The sequence below is a fragment of the Theropithecus gelada genome, chromosome 2, assembly GCF_003255815.1.
Source record: "Theropithecus gelada isolate Dixy chromosome 2, Tgel_1.0, whole genome shotgun sequence".
NCBI classification, from domain to species: Eukaryota; Metazoa; Chordata; class Mammalia; order Primates; family Cercopithecidae; genus Theropithecus; species Theropithecus gelada.
In genome coordinates this window covers 42,702,147-42,721,155 of record NC_037669.1, presented here as the reverse complement: position 1 = coordinate 42,721,155, position 19,009 = coordinate 42,702,147, and the positions used below count along the sequence as shown (strand labels likewise).

At 37.4% G+C, this 19,009-nt stretch overlaps 1 protein-coding gene and 1 long non-coding RNA gene across 2 annotated transcripts in view; one reads left to right on the top strand and one right to left on the bottom strand.

Annotated features, from left to right (window-relative positions):
- Positions 1-278: 278 nt before the first annotated feature.
- On the top strand, positions 279-2,678 carry LOC112619712. The gene is made up of 2 exons (XR_003118283.1): positions 279-891; positions 2,325-2,678. It is a non-coding gene; the product is annotated as an uncharacterized LOC112619712 (long non-coding RNA).
- Positions 630-19,009, bottom strand: part of DIRC2 (disrupted in renal carcinoma 2) — an 84,787-nt gene continuing 66,407 nt past the window's right edge. Inside the window, exons 8-9 of the mRNA XM_025377826.1 lie at positions 9,349-9,531; positions 630-2,517 (exon numbers count right to left, since the gene is read on the bottom strand). Of these exons, the coding sequence (XP_025233611.1) occupies positions 2,402-2,517; positions 9,349-9,531 (299 nt within the window). The 3' untranslated portion in view covers positions 630-2,401. The remainder of the gene's footprint in view (positions 2,518-9,348; positions 9,532-19,009) is intronic.

Sequence of the window (19,009 nt, the reverse complement as noted above, 5' to 3'; positions counted from 1 at the left end):
ACTTGAGAGGCTGAGGTGGGAGGATCACTTGAGCCCAGGAGTTTGAGTCCAGCCTGGGCAACATAGTCAGATCCTGTCCCTGAAAAAAAAAGTGCAATTAACCATAATTAAAATGTTCTACAGAAGAAATCTTACTATAGCAGAACTTTATACCATAACATCCTCAAACATAATAGTTCTGACTAAAACCAAATACCTTATAATTCTCCCCTCTCCTTTCTGTATTCCCTCCGAAGAGGAAGGGGTGGTGCTTATTTAGCATCTGGTTCATGGTCTGTGGATATCCTTAATGGCTGGTTTTGAATCATTTTCAAGGAGTCTGCCTTCTTGGCCTGGTATGGTAGCTCACACCTGTAATTCCAGCATTTTGGGAGGCTGAGGTGGGTGGATCACTTAGGAGTCTGAGACCAGCCTGGGAAACATGGAGAAACACTGTCTCTACTAAAAACAGAAAAATTAGCTGGGCGTGGTGGTGCATGCCTGTAGTCCCAGCTACTCGGGAGGCTGAGGCGGGAGGATCACCTGAACCTGGGATGTGGAGGTTGCAGTGAGTTGAGATCGCACCATGCCACTGCACTCCAGCCTGGGTCACAAAGCAAGACCCTGTCTCAAAAAAAAAGATTTCTGCCTTCCTTTTATTTCATTTTTATTTCAGAAGAATGACAGAATTAACTGGAACTAAGTCTAGCTTTTGTTTTTTTCTTCTCTTTAGCAAGTTCCTTAGTTCCTTCAGTCCTTCTGCTATGTGAGCAGGGTGTTTATAAAGACAGATGATTTAAAGATGACTGAAGACAGATGTTAAATTTGAACGGTTTCTTACTTCCCTAGTTTCACAAGTTAGGGTCTTAGAAGTTGCCAAGCAACTTCTAAGGATGCTCCTCTGGGACCGAGGTGAGTTAATGCACAGCCTTGTACTTGCTAAGGGGGAGGGGAGAGAGACTTGGGGATCTGCATATGGGTGTGTCATGGCGTGCAAAGGTGCAGAGAGGAGCAGAGCCCAGTGTTGCCCAGCTTTCCTGAACCATACTTCACCACCTTGGCTAGTAAGAGCCACTTGCACTCTGTCCAGAAAAACACACAAGTATATATACTTAGTTGACAATGAAGGTACAATTTCAAGTGAGGAAAAACAAGAAGAGGGGCTGGAGGAAGCTGAGAATAATAAAGGTATAGTAGTATTCTTGACTTTTTGGGAAAAGGGTTGGTTTCTGTGTGTGAGGGGAATGATGTAAATAAGAATAGTGGTGATACCATACTCCCACTGCAGCGTATTTTACGTCACGGTGAAATCCGTTTCTGAGAGCTACCCAATGTGGAACTCTTACTTTTTAAAAAGCTATCGTCTGTAGAAAGAAGATAGGTACTGGCAAAACACTGCCCTCTCAAATATGCTGACTCCACAGAGAACGGAGTATTTTACAACCTAAGCTGAAACACAGGATGTAATTCAGAAATCATTCCACAGGGCTGAAAGTTTCAATGTGATAAATTATTATTTTTAAACTAGGGTCACTGAATAAAACCTAACCCTGGTAAATAATGGTTGGCTCTGGACGTTACATCTCATGCCACCATATACAGGCAGAAGACACAGTATGTCTATGTGACTTGTCATTTCATTTGTAACAAAGTGCTAGATCCTAATGGAATTACATTTTTCATACAATATTTAATGTAATTATATTAAACATTTAGTCACCCTCACATAATTATTTAAGGGCCTAGTAGATGAAATTGTATTTCACAGAAACAAGGATAAGTTGAGATGGAGACACAGTGCCTATGCTCGGAAGTCACTGGAAAGCACCTGATCACCATAGTAAAGATGGCCAAGGGCTTCTGACCTGATTAAAATAAGGACTCATATAAGAAATGGCTTTATTAGAAAAAATGTAGTGTACACATGGCTAATTTCTATCATCGATATACCTCTTGGCTATTTTATCATTAAAATTGGATACAGGGTTTGAACTTCTTTAGAAGTTAGTGGCATATCTTCCTATTCTGATATGTGACTTAGGGAAGGCGTTATCTTCATGTGATAGACACCCTTTATTTCTTTTCATAATTACAAGTAATCAGTAGTTTAGCACTGGCACAAAACAGAGAGAGTATTACTTAGGTAGTGCTTTATGTGTAAGAAGTCACACTTCCAACCCCAGAATCAGGCACAGGTATGCCATCTGTAGAGTTTTAAAATCCCCTATTATCACTCAAGTCTCCCATTATTATTATTACCTAGTAGTAATTAAATTAATGTGATAATCTGTAACCTAACAAAACCTCTGAATGAAGTTTCTTTCTTCTCCCTCTTTTCCTGTTAGATGTGCAATTCCGAGCAAATGTGCAGTGTGCAGTATTGATTTCCAGCCTCCTTTTAAACTCCTTCAAGTCTGTGCTATTAAACGGAGACAACCACATCAAGATAGAGTCTGTCATAGGATTCCCTGAAGCACAGAATGAGGAGGAGACTAAGCAAACACGACCCGGGAAGGCACCAGTTGAACCAAGACAACTCTGTAAGACAAAAAACATGCAGTTTTAAACATTCATGTATCACCAGCAGACCACCACCAGTATGCCGGAAGGGGTCTGCTCTGCATTAAAAAGTACTTATAATAAATGCACCCTGGAAGGCCTAGAAACTGACTTTCAATAAACAGTGACAATCTGGAGACTAAGTGATGTGTGTAATATATGACGGGGCTTCCATGTGGAATATTTTTAATCAATATTGTTCATAACTTTTCATCAATTTAATCCACCTTGACTTTGGTTACAAAATAAATTACTTCAAAGAAAAAAATCAATCACCTTTAAATGTTAGTTTGATAATTATTTTTTAAGTACCCTCTATCACATCACCTGTCCCTGTTTATAAACAGCTGATGGATTAAAAAGACAAATACGAAAATCACCTGAATTTTGGGATAACACTTGTATATATTTTGGATAGAAGTATCTATTTCTCAGCAAAAACATTAAGTAGAAATCACTGTAAAATAGATTAGAAAATATATTTAAAAATAAAACATACAAAAAAATCAATCATAATTCTGCCCCCAAAGAGATCACTGTGAATATTTTGGCTTATTTCTTTCTAGTCTTTTTCTTTTTTTTTTTTTTTGAGACGGAGTCTTGCTCTGTCCCCCAGGCTGGAGTGCAGTGGCCGGATCTCAGCTCACTGCAAGCTCCGCCTCCCGGGTTCACGCCATTCTCCTGCCTCAGCCTCCCGAGTAGCTGGGACTACAGGCGCCCGCCTCCTCGCCCGGCTAGTTTTTTGTATTTTTCAGTAGAGACGGGGTTTCACTGTGTTAGCCAGGATGGTCTCGATCTCCTGACCTCGTGATCCGCCCGTCTCGGCCTCCCTCTAGTCTTTTTCTATACCAGCATGAATGGTTATGTATGATGCCAATTATTGGAAAACCTATAGGCATCATCTGAATAGTCAATTCTGTTGTTGTTTGATTTAATGTGTCAAGAACATAGTTCTTCAGAAATGCTCTCATGAATTCAGGACTCTCCAACAAGACAATCTTGAGCCATTTGCTACCAACACACACTGACCACTGTGGCTGCTTCCTGGAGCTCCGGGGACCCTAGGGCTGCGCATCTGTTCAGCCTTCCTCTACCCCAATCCCATCTGCCAGTTAATCCCAAGGCTCTGAAGTGAATAGCTCCTTGGCATAAAGAGGTTGGTAAAGGTGGTTGGGACAACGTTTCTAGTTTAATATCCATTCAGCAGTTTCAATTAAAAAAATAAACGAGGAAAATAAGCTCCTTGGTGCCTTTTTTCTTTTTTGGTCACTGTTATGGGTTTGTATTTTCCCTTTGTACTTCTACAAAATGCTAATTCTGCCTTAATCTTCAAAAGTCATCCTAAAGATTTCCACACTGCTGCTTTAGTTTAATCCATAATTCATATGGCTAAAGGAGCAATTTATGCTCAGGAACGGAAATCAGAAGACTGGCAAGAAAAGGTGCTACAATACCTTTTTTTCTGTAATATGCTCACAAATATAGCCTCCCCACCTCTCAATTACTATGTTTTAAAAGTCAGACATGCTATTCTATAGCATGTAACAAAGACATGTATTTCAATGGTATTTTTATGCAAAGCTGTTTTCTCTGCTTTACTGGGATTGAACATAGTCTAAATACTCAGAGAAGCTGTGATCTATGAGATCTGGTCTTCATTCTCATGTTTCTTGAAATGACACACTGGGCATTTTCTGCTTTTATGTTGACTATAGAACCCCTGGATTTCTGATAATTTTACTAGGCAAAAAGAAGTAGTAAAAAATTAAAAAGTAGTAAAATATAGACAATAGCATTTTGTTTGTATTAAAAGGGAGAACTTGGACTTCAGGGTCGAATTTCAAGCAACAGATAAGTATGGTAATTGACAAAACGGTTTACAACAATGACAGCTGCTAAATCTTAGAGACTGTATTTTATGGGGAATGAAAGCAACACACATAGCAACAATCAGCTTGTCCTTGCTTTTCTTAAACTGAGAAACTTGTCAAATATAGCCAAAACAGACCTTTTATTTCAGAGTTATTATTAGAATTGTAAAATCATTTCTTCTACATAGGTTCAGATGAAATCTCTAAAAATGTCTCATAATTGCTCTTTAGCGCCACGGTTTGTTGACTGGTTTTTACTGTGTTCCGCTCTCTGAAAAGTCAAATCCACTTCTCAGTAAATGCGCTTGTCTCGGTCAACTGCAAGTGTTCTTTGAAATTATTTGCCTTTTTAGAAAGCAAAAGGTCAGAGATAGAGGAACCTCTACATTTTCCTGCTGAAAACCATTCACATAAACCACTGTTTAGGCGCTCTAATAAGCAAGGAAATAACTTGCCTAAAAATCTAATTTGACTTGGCAGTAGCAAAGTCAACTGCTGTCCTTTCTGATCCTGATGTAGATGAACTAACAGAATCCTGAGCCACTGAAATTTTCGTATTATAATTCTTTTCAACTTTTAAAAGAAGCATGGTTTTCTAATACTCCTTCCCTTTGCCTTTCACTAGATAAAATATAAATCCACACTTGAAGGCAGGCCCCTACAGTCTGCCCCATACTTCCGCTGGGCCACTATTGTCTACTACACAGCAGTCGCAGTACTCATTCTGCCAACTTACAGTTTAGACAGGTGCTCGACCTTACTCAGTGAAGTGGGCTCTGCACCAAATGATGAGGCTCTGTTGGGACTGAATTAATTGGGATTTTGCTCATCCTCTTACCTTATTCTTCTGGAAGCACTGTTGTACTTTTCACTTCATCTTTCCCTTCAGTGACGCCATGCTTTCGGTTTCTACCACTTATAAGTACTTGTCTGTTTCCAGCTACCATCCTCCAGAAACAACTTCCTATTTTCTTTTATGATGATTTAATAAGATTGTTTCCTTTCTCACTCAAGGTGAGCAGCCAGCTGACCCCATGATTTCCCAGGATAATGCCCTGCTATCTTCATTCCACATCAATTACCCTGTAGATTTTACAATCACATTCCATTATTCTAATTCTTAGATATAAAATTACTTCTTACTAGTCCACATCTGTTGAACCTGCTCTTTGTTTTCCTAGTAACCATTAGTCAACGCCTCCCACCTCTGCTAGGCCCCTGAATCTTTTGAGTGACAACACAGCTTCACATTCATGGTCAGCCACTTTAAAATGAAAGGACTGAGATAAAAATTGTGATGCTTTTAGCCAAAACCCGCTGCAAAGCTTCTAGAACAAAAAGTAACAGACAACACAAACTTCAGAATATTAAACAGAATACATTTCAGAGCACATAAAGGATATAAGAGCATTCTCAAATTGATTTTTCTATGTAACATTATTAGAATAAAGCATCACCATGCTATATCAACTCAATGAGATTCTCAAAACAAACACAGGAAGCAACTCAGTTTTACAAATATGCTTATATTAGGGAGCAAGTAACAACATTTTTTTTGAAAGTGACCTTGAAAAATCCAAGTCAGTAAAACTCTAAAAAACTTCTGACAAGGTTCCAGGTACCCAAAGCAGAATTGAAATAGGCCCTGTGACCCAGGGGTCCAAATAAGCCAGTGGCATTGGTACAAGAGCCTGAATCACATTTGCCCTCAATAACTGCAATGGCTCTATCTGCAAGCAAATCGCCAGCAGAACCTAGCTTGCTAGGCAAGGCATTCTATTGTGGTCATTTTGGGGTTAGTCTGTATAGCCCTAAAAATTGTCTGATGTATTCACTTATCAGATAGCACACTGTAGGGGGAAAAACCCTAGTCAGGAAGTTTAGTATTTCCTTGAAAAGTGACTTAAAAAACCACAGATCCTTATGATGATTAAAATTCAGGACTTATAGGTGGGGTGTTGTGGCTCATGCCTATAATCTCAGCACTTTGGGCGGCCAAGGCAGGTGGATTGCTTGAACCCAGGAATTCAAGACCAGCAAGGGCAACATGGCGGAACCCTATCTCTACAAAAACCACAGAAATTTAGCCAGGTTTGGTGGTGCATGCCTGTGGTCCCAGCTACTTGGGAGGCTGAGATGGGAGGATCACTTGAGGCTGGGAGGCTGATGTTGCAGTGAGCCATAATGGCACCACTGCACTCCAGACTCGGTGACAGAGCAAGGCCCTGTCTCCCCCTATCCCTAAAAAAATCAGGCCTTCTAATCACATAATAGTTGAATTTTGACATATAATTAACTTGTGGGTGAGTTTTCAAGTTTCAAAATAACTGAATAATGACGTATGAACACTAGCTTTAATGCAAGGGGATTCAGTTTATCATATAAAATGTTTAGGGTACTAGGCTGCAGAACTAACAGTTATTGTTAGGAAACAGTTTTACAGAATTTTTAGATTTGCAATTTATGTATAATCATACCTCAGACCACAAAGAATGTGGACCTCTGCTGTAGGACTTTTAGGGCAAGATCAATTAATCCTACTGAAAACAGTTTCAACACAGATTTCATGGTTCTAGTAACTTTAGCCCTAGAGAGATGTGGACGATGTTTTCGTGTATTCATTATGCACACTCATAGATACACATATAAAAGCATTTCTTTGCAATGGAAGACTAGATACTTAAATTCCTAGCATCAGTCAGCTAATTATCTAGAAGAAACAAAACAAACATTGGTGGGTGCCAGCTGTGCCCTGGACTAGGCTCTTTCACAGGTATCTTCTCATTAACTGCCTAAATGTCAAAATTTAATGAGACCTTTTTCCTGGAAACCAGCTTGGTGGATTAAAATTAATGATTATTTAAAGTTTCATAGGGTACTATGCTCACTACCTGGGTGATGGGATCATTTGTGTCCCAAACCTCATTGTCATGCAATATACCCATGTAACAATCCTGCACGTGTACTCCTTGAATCTAAAATAAACATTGAAATTATTTAAAAAATAAGTTTCACTTTTGTTCACAATAGTCACAAAGTTTAGGTGGAAACTTTTTAACATCTATATAGACATGTATAAGAATACATGGTCAGAAACCAACCAAAAAGAGGGAAGTTTTGTTTCTCCCAGCTAGATGAATCCTTGATTATATCAGAAATGGGCAGAAATAGTACTAAGTGTTTCTTCTGCTCCTTCTGCCAAAGAAATAGAGTATCTGCTTGTATCTGGTCACTATGAATTTGCAAAATGAGGAATGAGCACTGACTGACGTCAGTTCCATTTAATTCACTCCAGACACTAGATGCTGTTAAACAAGTCAAAACTGCAGCAGGACCCAGGAGAGTGACAGAGATAAGCTACTAGCCAGGCAAAATGGTCAGGTGTGCACGGACCTCTGTTGCAGTAAGACAGTTTAGGGCAGTTTCCATTATTGGTGTCTTCCCTGCCTTAAACTGATCAATAAAAATGTGTTTGTTATATACTAGAGACCATAAGCAAAAGATTTATTGGGAGATAACATTATCTGGCATCTGCTGTTGTTCTTTTTAAATACTGGGAGGACAAAACTCTATTTCTAGCTGACAGAAAAAACCATGCTCTGCTGGGCGGCACCGACCACTAAGCAAAGCTGTGCCCACCAGCTGGAAAACTGCTTCTACCATCCCAGGGGGCACCACAGCCATCTCCGATGCTTTACCAGACAGACAGGCAATAAGCCACTTAATTTAAATTGTGATATAACTGAAGTGGACTAAAGCTGATATGTAACGATTGTCAGACCACGCTGTTGAGAAAACTAATTGGAAGCAAAGAACCTGATTCCTGGTGACGGCGCTTTTCCCAAATGGAAGCACGTGTTTCCAGGACAACAAAGAGTGGTCTTCTGACTTCATTAATATCACTCTCCTTCATATGATAAACCAAACTTGTATCAGGTTTAGCAAAGACCTACTTTACCTGCATTACTGATTGACAGCAACAATCTAATGCACTATTCATTATATTAAGAAATTGATCTATCCTATGGACACTTTGTGCTGGTGGGTGAAAGTGCTATGCCAGAAGTTGTCCAAAACCCAGGGATGATTCTTTTTCACACTGGCTTTGCAAGTTTCTGGCCAGGTGCAGCGACTCATGCCTGTAATCCCAGCACTTTGGGAGGCTGAGGTGGGTGGATCGCTTGAGGTCAGGAGTTCCAGACCAGACTGGCCAACATGGTGAAACCCCATCTCTACTAAAAACACAAAAATTAGTCAGGCATGGTGGCATCTGCCTGTAGTCCCAGCTACTCAGGAGGCTGAGGCAGGAGAACTGCTTCAGCCTGGGAGGCAGAGGTTGCAGTGAGCTGAGATGGTGCCACTGCACTCTAGCCTGGGCAACCGAGTGAGATTCTGTCTCAAAAAAAAAAAAAAGTTTCAAAATTTGTTTTCCAGTCAAGGAGGTTAGCATGGTTATTATTTCAGTTATAACCCTGTCAGAAACATTCCTATAAATAATTCGGCCTCTTGGAGGTCGCATTTTAGAGCATTCCTTACATTGGGTGACTTCCTCTCATTCATCAGGCTTTAAACTCCATATACACCCCTAACATTAAATTACACCCTGTGTTAAGAGAGATTCCAAGTAGTTTTTAAAAAGCAATACACCAGAGGTTCTCAATGAGAATCTGCATATTTGAATCACCTGGGCTCCAGCCCAGGTTAATGAATTCAGAAATTCGCGGGGCGGGGAGTACAGGGCCGGGCCAGGGAAAAGCGAGGGTGCACTTGAGCTAGAATGCATTTTAAGAAAAGCAATTGAGGAATTTTTCTTTTACTGGCAATGCAAGCTCACATTAAGTAATTTGCCTTAGAGACTTCTCCATATAAAAACTTCTATACTGACCCAAACTTTTCTTGTAACACATTTAGACAGTAAACAAAAAATCAAATTTCTTACCTGTGTGATAAAATGTGAGAAAAAATAAAAGTACTCCCATAAATATATTACTTAAAAAAGTGACGACTCCACAAGTAATTCCTTCTGGGACTGGGTAGACAGTTTCCACAAAAAGCTCAAAAAATATAGGTACACTGCTATTCAAGAACACTCCCAGGAGAATACAGGAGGCATACAACGTCACTAAAATAAAAACACAAACGTTTTAGTTCCACGGTAGTGGCCAGGCGTCATATCACACAGATCTTTGGGGTGTTCTCTTTCCCAAGTATTGACTCAAAAATGTCTTCTCTTTTCAAAGGTAGTTGATAAAGTTTGACAAAGTTTCACACGTCTGCCAGCTCTCTGCTGTGGTTTTCTGGAGTAGACACAACCCATTTTATTGCTGGATGGGTACCAGTTTATTTCCTTTATCTTTCTGGTGGATTATTCCAGAGCACAAAACAATTTACCACTATCATATAATTAAAAGGATTCTTCTCCTGCTTGGTCACACTCCTTCAGACTCATTCCATAATTTTAGAAAGAGAATGTAAAATCTAAGAATAAATGTCAGAAACATTAAATGTTACTGAAAATTACATATTTAAAGAGATTGGTTAACAATTGCTTTCAAGCACAAAATAAACATTATGTAGTATGTAATTTCTTGAGAAACACAATGGAATTAGTCCTCAATTTTGGAATGGGTTTTAGGTCAACATTTTTTTTTAATGAGTAACTTTTCTGAAACACAGAAAAAGATTCCATCCAGAAATGTACAATTAATAGTGCCTAGGATCCCCAATCAAACCATAAAAAGTCTATTAACACTATTCTGTGGCAAAATCTATTGAATAAGGATGTTATTCTTATAAGAAAGTCTGGGGAAATATACTACAATTAATTTTATCATTGCTACTACTGTCTCTCTATAAACCTTTGTTAATTTTAACTTGAAGGTGAAAACAGAACCTGAAAGGAAAAAATGATACCCTATTTAGAAACCTAAAACATGTCTCTATATCCTAATAAGTATATCATATTCACTGATAATAATGAGTAGAATTTATCCTAAGTTTAAGGTTATAAGGAAAATATTTTTAATAAAAATATTTGTTAAGGAAAAAACAATCCTGTATGGGAATTGCAGAAAGTAAGGAAGTTACATTAAATCTGTTATGTATTATTCACACACTCACAGAACATATCAAATTACCAAAGTTTACCACAACTGATGCAATCATCAACAGTCCATGACATTGTTGAAGGGGTAAAAAAAAAAATAATAGTATACACTGATTTCTAATAGAATTTCTCTAATTAACCTCCACTCTTGCTTCCCCCTCCAATTACATTAGTCTTTGGGGATTATAAAATATTTAGTATATTCTGATAATACAAATAGTTGGTAATTACTTTGACTGTTTCTTTGAATAGAAGATCGATATGGAAATAGATAACAAAAGAATCACTTAGTGAATAAAGAACATACTGCTGGCTAAGGCAGTGACCAAATTATGTGCACAATTACTTGGGAAGCATCTGATAGCTATGATAAATACCACTTAAAATGTGACATAATTTTCAAGAGATTCTTAAAAACAAAACATAATACTTCATGTTCACTATATATCTGCTAGATGTAGATCATATAAATCATCACATTTTCTACTTACATATGACTCATTAGTGGTACATTAGGAAATCTAGGGATGGAATATCACTGGTGGCTTCTATAGAGTATTGTATTTCCAAAACATTTTAGAATTATTTATTTACTATTATTATTATTAAGATGGAGTCTTGCTCTGTTGCCCAGGTTAAAGTGCAGTGGTGCGATCTCGGCTCACTGCAACCTCTGCCTCCCGAGTTCAAGTGATTCTCCTGCTTCAGCCTCCTGAGTATTTGGGATTACAGGTGTGTGCCGCCATGCCAAGCTAAATTTTTTTTGTATTTTTAGTAGAGATGGGGTTTTGCCATGTTAGCCAGGCTGGCCTCGAACTCCTGATCTCAAGTGATCCACCTGCCTCAGCCCCTCAAAGTGCTGGGATTACAGGTGTGAGCCACCGCGCCCGGCCTAGAATAATTTATTGATCAAGCTGGCATGATGGCTCATGCCTGTAATCCCTTTGGGAGACTGAGGCAGGATTGCTTGAGCCCAGGAGTTCGAGACCAGCCTGGATAACATGGTGAGACCCTGTTTCTCCAAATGATAATAATAATAATAACAATAATAATAATGATAATAATAATCAAGTTATTTTTTAAAATAAAAATTTGTTGATCAGTCAGTGGTAGTCAGAGGAAAGAGAACCATTGACCCAAACATAGATGCGCCTAAGAGTTTAAAACAAGAAAATACTGAAGTAAATAACAGGAAAAAAATCAAGCTCTTAAGGACCACCAAGTGCTACTTCTGAGTAAAGATTCCCAAATTCCAATGGAATTAGCTGTTTTTAGGAAACATGTTTTGAAACAATACTTTCTACATTTTTATTTCTGAAGGAAATGTACTCCTACATATAATTTATAATCAGACAAATTAAAATGTAATAATTGAAAAATAATCACAATCTGGTTAAGAGAATAATTCTATGTGGTAAAATAATAAAAATATAGTAAGAACACACTGAAAGAGAACTATCAATATAGAGTCTCGAAAAGAGGGATTTGATTTTAATGAATTTTTTTTTTTTTTTTTTTATCAAGCACGGTACAGAAGAGACTGAACTCTTCTGACACATCTCACGGGGAAGCAGTGGACTCTGTCTGAAAACCCTGAGACCTCAAGACCATACAACTCCCTTGGCCCTCATTTCATGCTTATTAAGAATCTTTGGATTTTGGCTTTCTATGTATCTAAATCCGGGAGGAACTTGGAAGATGAGGGATAAATAACTGTTGTTGGAAAGATACAGTTTTTATTGTGGTTAAACATTCCTGATAGAACTGTAAATAGTTCATCTTCTGGTGAGTAATTTGGAAATGTCTATCAAAATAAATGATGTAATTACTCTTTGACCTAGCAATTTCATGCCTAGGAATTTATCCTACTGCTATGCAGGTACAGGTATACAAAGAACACTTACCAAAAAAAAATGTAGTATGAAAAGATTCAAAATAAGCTAAATAACTCCCAATGGGGCGGGGGGGTGTTGGTTGGTTAAAAATTTATAAAACATCCAAAGAGATATTATACAATTAAAAATGAGGCACCTCTGTATGTATTATAATAATATTAATAACATCTAAGATACATAAGTGAAAAAGGTGCTGAAAAGTATGTTATATTAAAATAAAGGACACATACACATTATCTGTCTGTAAATACACAGAATTCCCTAGGAGAATACAGAAGAAACTGGCAATCAGATTTGCCTTTAGAGAGGAAAACTGGGGGTCACAAGAGAGTAGCGACTTTTCACTCTATACTCTTTTTCTACTATTTGAATTTGAATTTTTTTACTATGTGTATAGCTTAGTTAACAGAATTAAAAGAAATTTCATGATGAACAAATGAATGGACAGTGGACACAACTCCACTTCATGTGAGTTTGTGAGCTCATGAGCTCAGAATTGGTTACCACCAGGTGAGCTGACCCAAAGAGGTGATGTCTATACCCAGGAGCCACATAACTTAGCCTTGGCACAGAATCCTTGACATGAAGATTCCCACTTCATTTGTTAGAATTCCTATATATGGAGGACAAATGGGCTACTATATGTAGGATAAATGGATGATATAACTTCAGAAGCCAGTAATCAAAAATTAGGTATTTTCATTCAATTGTCTCAGTATTGGTGTTTGCTTCTTGTATTACTATAAAAGTAATGACCAAGAGGTTTTTATTACACTGGGTAGACATGTGGAAATCACTTGTTATTGCAATAAGTAAACAATCATAATAATTTACCCAGGAAGGGGTTAGATTAAGATCTTCACCTTCAGAATGGGGGAAGGTAGCTGTGTCAGGACTGATTTAATATATTCCAGTGTTCTGGGGCATGCATAAAGCAGATGCTGATTATTCCAAGTCTGAATTTGACTTCCATTTGAGTTTTCAGTTTAGAGTCTCATACATTCAGTGGGTGAATGTCATCTATTAAAAGTCAGGCAGACAAGATAATTTCCTGCTTGTCATGGAGGGTTCAAACTACATGATCATTAAATATTTCCATAACTTTGTATAATACTGATACTAAAATTATAATCAACTGCCTTTCAATTAAAAATTCAAGGTAATTCAGCAGAACAAACACAACTCAAGTGCTGATGCAGACTTTTTTTCTAATAAAAAGCTAATAAAATTTCATGGGCCTACACTTTAAATTGCAAAAAACAAAGTCCTGTGCAGCACAAACTACAGTTAGAAATGAATGTATTTCAAGCACATGACTTGGATCATAACCCTGAAAGTACTCCTTCCCACCCTTGTTCCCGCAACAAACCAAATTACTAAACTTTAGGGAAACAAAACTATGTATGAATACATTTTTATTAACTACAGTTACCTAAAAACTTAGGGGATCAGTGGTTATAAAACAAATCACAGATAAGAATAAGAACTATTCTATCAACATCTAATGAGATTCTCAAGGCAGCAGTAACAATTGCAACTTCATAATCTTGGATTTATATAATTTCTAAAAATATTTTAAAAACTGCTTTCGCATATATTATTTGATTATCCTATCAGCTCTTTGAGGCAGGTAAAGTATTTTACAATTGAAGTGACCAAAGTTCTGAAAGTAAAAAAACAGCTTATTTAGAAACACTGTAAATTAGCAGTGCTAACAATATGATTAAGGCCTACAGACTCTCTAGCATGTTTTCTGCCAATTCACTGTGTCAGAGTGAAAAAAAAAAACAAAAAATAACAAGGCCTGGTATTTTTTAATCCAATGGTATTGACACGAAAGGCATATTTCCCAAATCCGTATTCAGCACAAAAGCTGGAAGTGACTGCACATTATATGACAGAATCAAAACCAAAGAACATCAAAAGGTTACAAACAAAAAGATGAATTTTAATCATGATAAATATAAAACTGGCCCCAAAAGTCTAAGTATAGAAGAGGGAAAACTTAGCTTAAGCTTTTCTTCAAAACGACTTATCAGATATGTATTATGTGGAGGCTGCTATGTTAGAGCAGTAAATACCTCAGATCACTCTTACTCTAAGGAATAGGATGGACACCTGCTGCCCCAGCAACCATTTATATGCACATTGTTAAGATGATAATTATATTCCTCTCTCAAAAAAAAAAAAAAGCATGTCTAACCAATAGAAGCAACAGCTTTGGTGCTGAATGCAGCAGGAAGTGTGCTAAATTCTAGAAAAATATTTTAAGGAGGACCCTAGCAAGCTATGATAAGTTTAGAAGAGAGTGATCCAGCAGGTCAGTGGTGTGGAATCCACATCCGATGAGGAATGGTTCTAAGAATGGCGGTGGTGGTGGGGGGGATGGTTAGATTAAAAGCTAAGGTCAGACATGACAGCTGTCTTCAAATGTTTTGAGGGCTGTCAATGGAAGAGAAAGGGAATAGACTTGTTCTCTGCGAGCTTTGTTGCTTCAAATCAGTTATAACTCACTGGGAGGATGAATGTTCTAGGCCCCAGAGCTAACAACAAAACAGGTAATGTCTTCTCTTGTGGGAGATATTCAAGTTGTAGACAGATGAACATAAACCTGGGATGTGACAGAAGAGATTCACTTACTGAATGATAAATTATATTAGATGATGCCTAAAGTTCATTTAAGTAGATCAATAACAAATTTAAACATATGCAGGGAGGAGAACTTAACCAGGATATTAAAAACAAAAATCTTGCCAGGCATGGGGCTCACATCTGTAATCCCAACATTTTGGGAGACCAAGATGGGCAAATCGCTTAAGCTCAGGAGTTTGAGACCAGCCTGGACAATGTGGCGAAACTCCATCTCTACAAAAAAAAAAAAAAAAAAAAAAAAAAAGAAAGAAAGTTAGCTGGGCATGGTGGCACACGTTGTAGTCACTAACTTGGGAGGCTGAGGTGGGAGGATAGCTTCAGCCTGGTAGGTCAAGTGTGCTGTGAGCCAAGGTCGCACCAGTGCACTCCAGCTTGGACAACAGAGTGAGACTGTTTCAGAAGAAAAACAAAAAACCAAAAAACCTGTAGGTGCTTCTTGGTGGAAAAGAATAATAGAAGATTTGCTTAGAGTTTTATGAAGAAATAAGTAGCATTATAAAATAACACAACAGATTTTTATTATAAATTATCTTAAGGAGTAGAATCAAGAAATTTCCCTGAAGGGTAGGCTTATAACATTAATATACTTTACTGGACAAACTTTTATTATTGTGCATACTGACTGAACTTTTATTTCATGATGAAGTTAGGAAAGTTAACTGGGAATTATTAGATTAGACCTTTATTACAACTATTTCACAATCCAATTAAACTTGAATAAGTGAAAATACACCTTTTGCAAATGAAGGTACATATAAAGAGAAACAATAAGCAGCCAGAAGAAACATTCACAGTGTTTGCTAACTACATAGCTTTTTCATAGGTTTTGAGCGTGCAGAATACATAGAATATACATGTATGTGTGTACACACACACAGATATACTTTTCTATATCACTGAGCTGTACCTCTTCTCTCAGCATCACATTTCTTCCTCAAAAAAGTGACTGCTGTGGCCTTCATAATCTACCGCTGATTAAAATACGCAGTATATGCAACTGCGGTTCCAAAAGAGGATGAGGCATATTTTGCTGCAATGTACTATTAAATCATGGAACACTCACTGATGCCTAGTCAAGCCCTCCAACTCTAAGAAACACAGAATCTGCTGGAAGACTTATTTCTCTTCTTGAAAATCTCCGTGGATAAACATTATATGATCTTCCTCCGCATTTAATGATTCTTACATTAAGATTTTTCACAAATCCATTCTCTTAATCCATATTCTACTTTTTCTTTCTTGAGCGGTCTGTCATAAGCACAAGACTTTGTCACTTTTAGTCCATAAAATTGAAGAGTAGTTAAGAACAGAGGCAAAATACATGAAAATATAGCAAGAGGATTACTCTCTAGCCTATACATGTTGCATGCCTTTTTTTTTCTAAGAGACAGGATCTCACTCTGTTGGAATGCAGTGGTCATGGTTCACTATAGCCTCGAACTCCCAGGCTCCAGTGATCCTCCCACCTCAGCCCCCTGAATAGCTAGGATTACAGGCACATGCCATGCCATCTGGTAATCTTTTTATTTTTTGTAGGGACATGGCCTCACTATGTTGCTCAGGCTGATCTCAAACTCCTAGCCTCAAGTGATCCTACTGCCTTGGCCTCCCAAAGTGCTGGGATTATAGGCATAAGCAACTGACCCAGCTGTTGCATGCCTTTCAATACAACTGGGTATGTTTCCTTTCTTTAAAATAACACCTGAAGTCACCTTGTGGTCAGCTATCACTCCCTGGGGGCTTCTGTCTAGCTAGTTGTCCTTCCTTACTTCCCCACCCAGCGTGTTTCTGATATCACTGTCATAGCATTCTAGTAACTTTAGATGAAACTAGATAAATAATCTCTCCCAAGGCAACTTCTGTCAAACAGTCAAATTATACTGTTTCAGTAAACTCAGCGAAGTGCTAACATTTTTCAAAATGCCATTTTCAAAGCATTCATCTGTTCAGTACAAAATGACTTGGTGAGTTGTGGCTAACAGGGCTGCTAGACATCTAGTTCTCAGATAAGATGAATAATGTGTTTTCACAATTTTGTTTATTGCATAAACTTCAAGATTTTGAAACTCATGTTATCTAGTCATGAGGTTATTTATTCACCCTATTCTAAGTACTTCAATTAATAAAGACATAATGCAATTTTAAATATTCTGAGTTTCCGTAAGGAAAAGACTCCAAGAGGATGTATGTAAGCAAATAAATGTATCAAAACAATATGCTCTGGGATAGACTGGAATGACCCAGATTTTTTTCTGTAGAGATGGTAACAATAATATCACAACCAGTGAACTACAGACAGATTGTAATAGAAAGTTTTAATGAGGTTGGGCGTGGTGACTCACTCCTGTAATCCCAGCTACTTGGGAGGCTGAGGCATGAGAACCACTTGAACCTGGGAGATGGAAGTTGCAGGGAGCTGAAATTGTGCCACTGCACTCCAGTCTGGGTGACAGAGTGAGACTGTCCAAAAAAAAAAAAAAGTTTTAATGAGACAGCAGTAGCACTTATAACACATGGGTTGAACAAAATTAACTAGCTTTCCACTTCTTAAACAGTTTAAATTAATGCATATATTTACAAATACATTTCATGTAGAGTCTCCTGATACATAAAAAGCCATAATAGATATTCTAAGTTTGCTAGGAAAGAGGAAAAAGACTAGATATTTTCCTGATTAAAATACTAGTAAAAAAGAAACATGAATTTGCCATTATGGACTTTAAACACAAGCCTAAAGGTATAGATTTGTCTATAATTAGATTTTGTAGTAAGTTTCCTTTCATGAAATCTCTTTTACTTAAAAGGAATTAGGTCAGATTTTTACAAGGCTTCTAAGAGTATCTGTGACAGATTTATTTAAATTCTCATGTTCCATTTAAAACGTGCCCTTCTACCTTCCTACAGCAAGTGCTGAATAAGAGTGACCACAATTGCTGACTACCATTGGCAACAAGTAATGTTTATTGCGGCTCACATGGAGATAACATATACTTCATTCATTCATTCACTCATTCACCCCTTCTTCAGGGCTTGTGCTAGGTTCCACAGTGGGAGTTGGCAAAAAACCATGCTCCAGATTTTCAGACTGGCAGGGAAGATAAGACATATATACCCAGGTAAGTATTAAGTAGTATTAGGGGAGAGAGACAAAAACCTGCTATAATTCAAAGAAGGAATGTGGACAAATCTAGTCCTTAACTCAGTGTGCTTGTAAGGTAAAAATGTATCTTTCAGGAGTATCTAAGCGACATTCAAAAACTTACTTACAATTGAAAAAGACAGTAGAACTTATAAATTCTGTGGTTGTTAGGTTGGCCACATCAACTCTATCTTTCAATTCTGGCCTTAAGTTAATTTAGAATTCTGCTTTCCTTTCTGTCCAACATAATTGTTTTCAATACCAGACTGGTAAAATATGGTCTTGACTAGCGTCAATCACATCAATTTTAAGATTTAAAAGATGTATAATTTTCAAATACATTTTTCCCTGATAATAAAATTAAAACATACTCATACAAATCCCGACCAAAAAAAGAGATTAAAAAATTAAATTCACTCTTAATCCTCCACCCAGAGATAAAGCTGTTAATTTTATCATATTAAATGGAAAAGACATAAAATTTAATGGAATGTACTATCTTATAATACAAATTCTATACTTAATTCAAGGGAAAGAAATCTGTTCTTTATGTACTCATGACTATGTTCTTGTAAAATCCCACAGATGCTAACTTGACATACAGTATCACACACACACACAAAAACTGAATGTAATGCCATGAATAAGAAGAGTTGTAAACTAAGACTGTTCTACTAGAATGTTGTACAACTGCTAAATTATGAAGTTATACCAGAATAAAATTTTTTAAAAAATTCTGGCTCTGGCTCAGAATACTTGCCAAAATTGTTCAGAACCCCAATGTAGGATGCCAGTGTGTACAACAGTG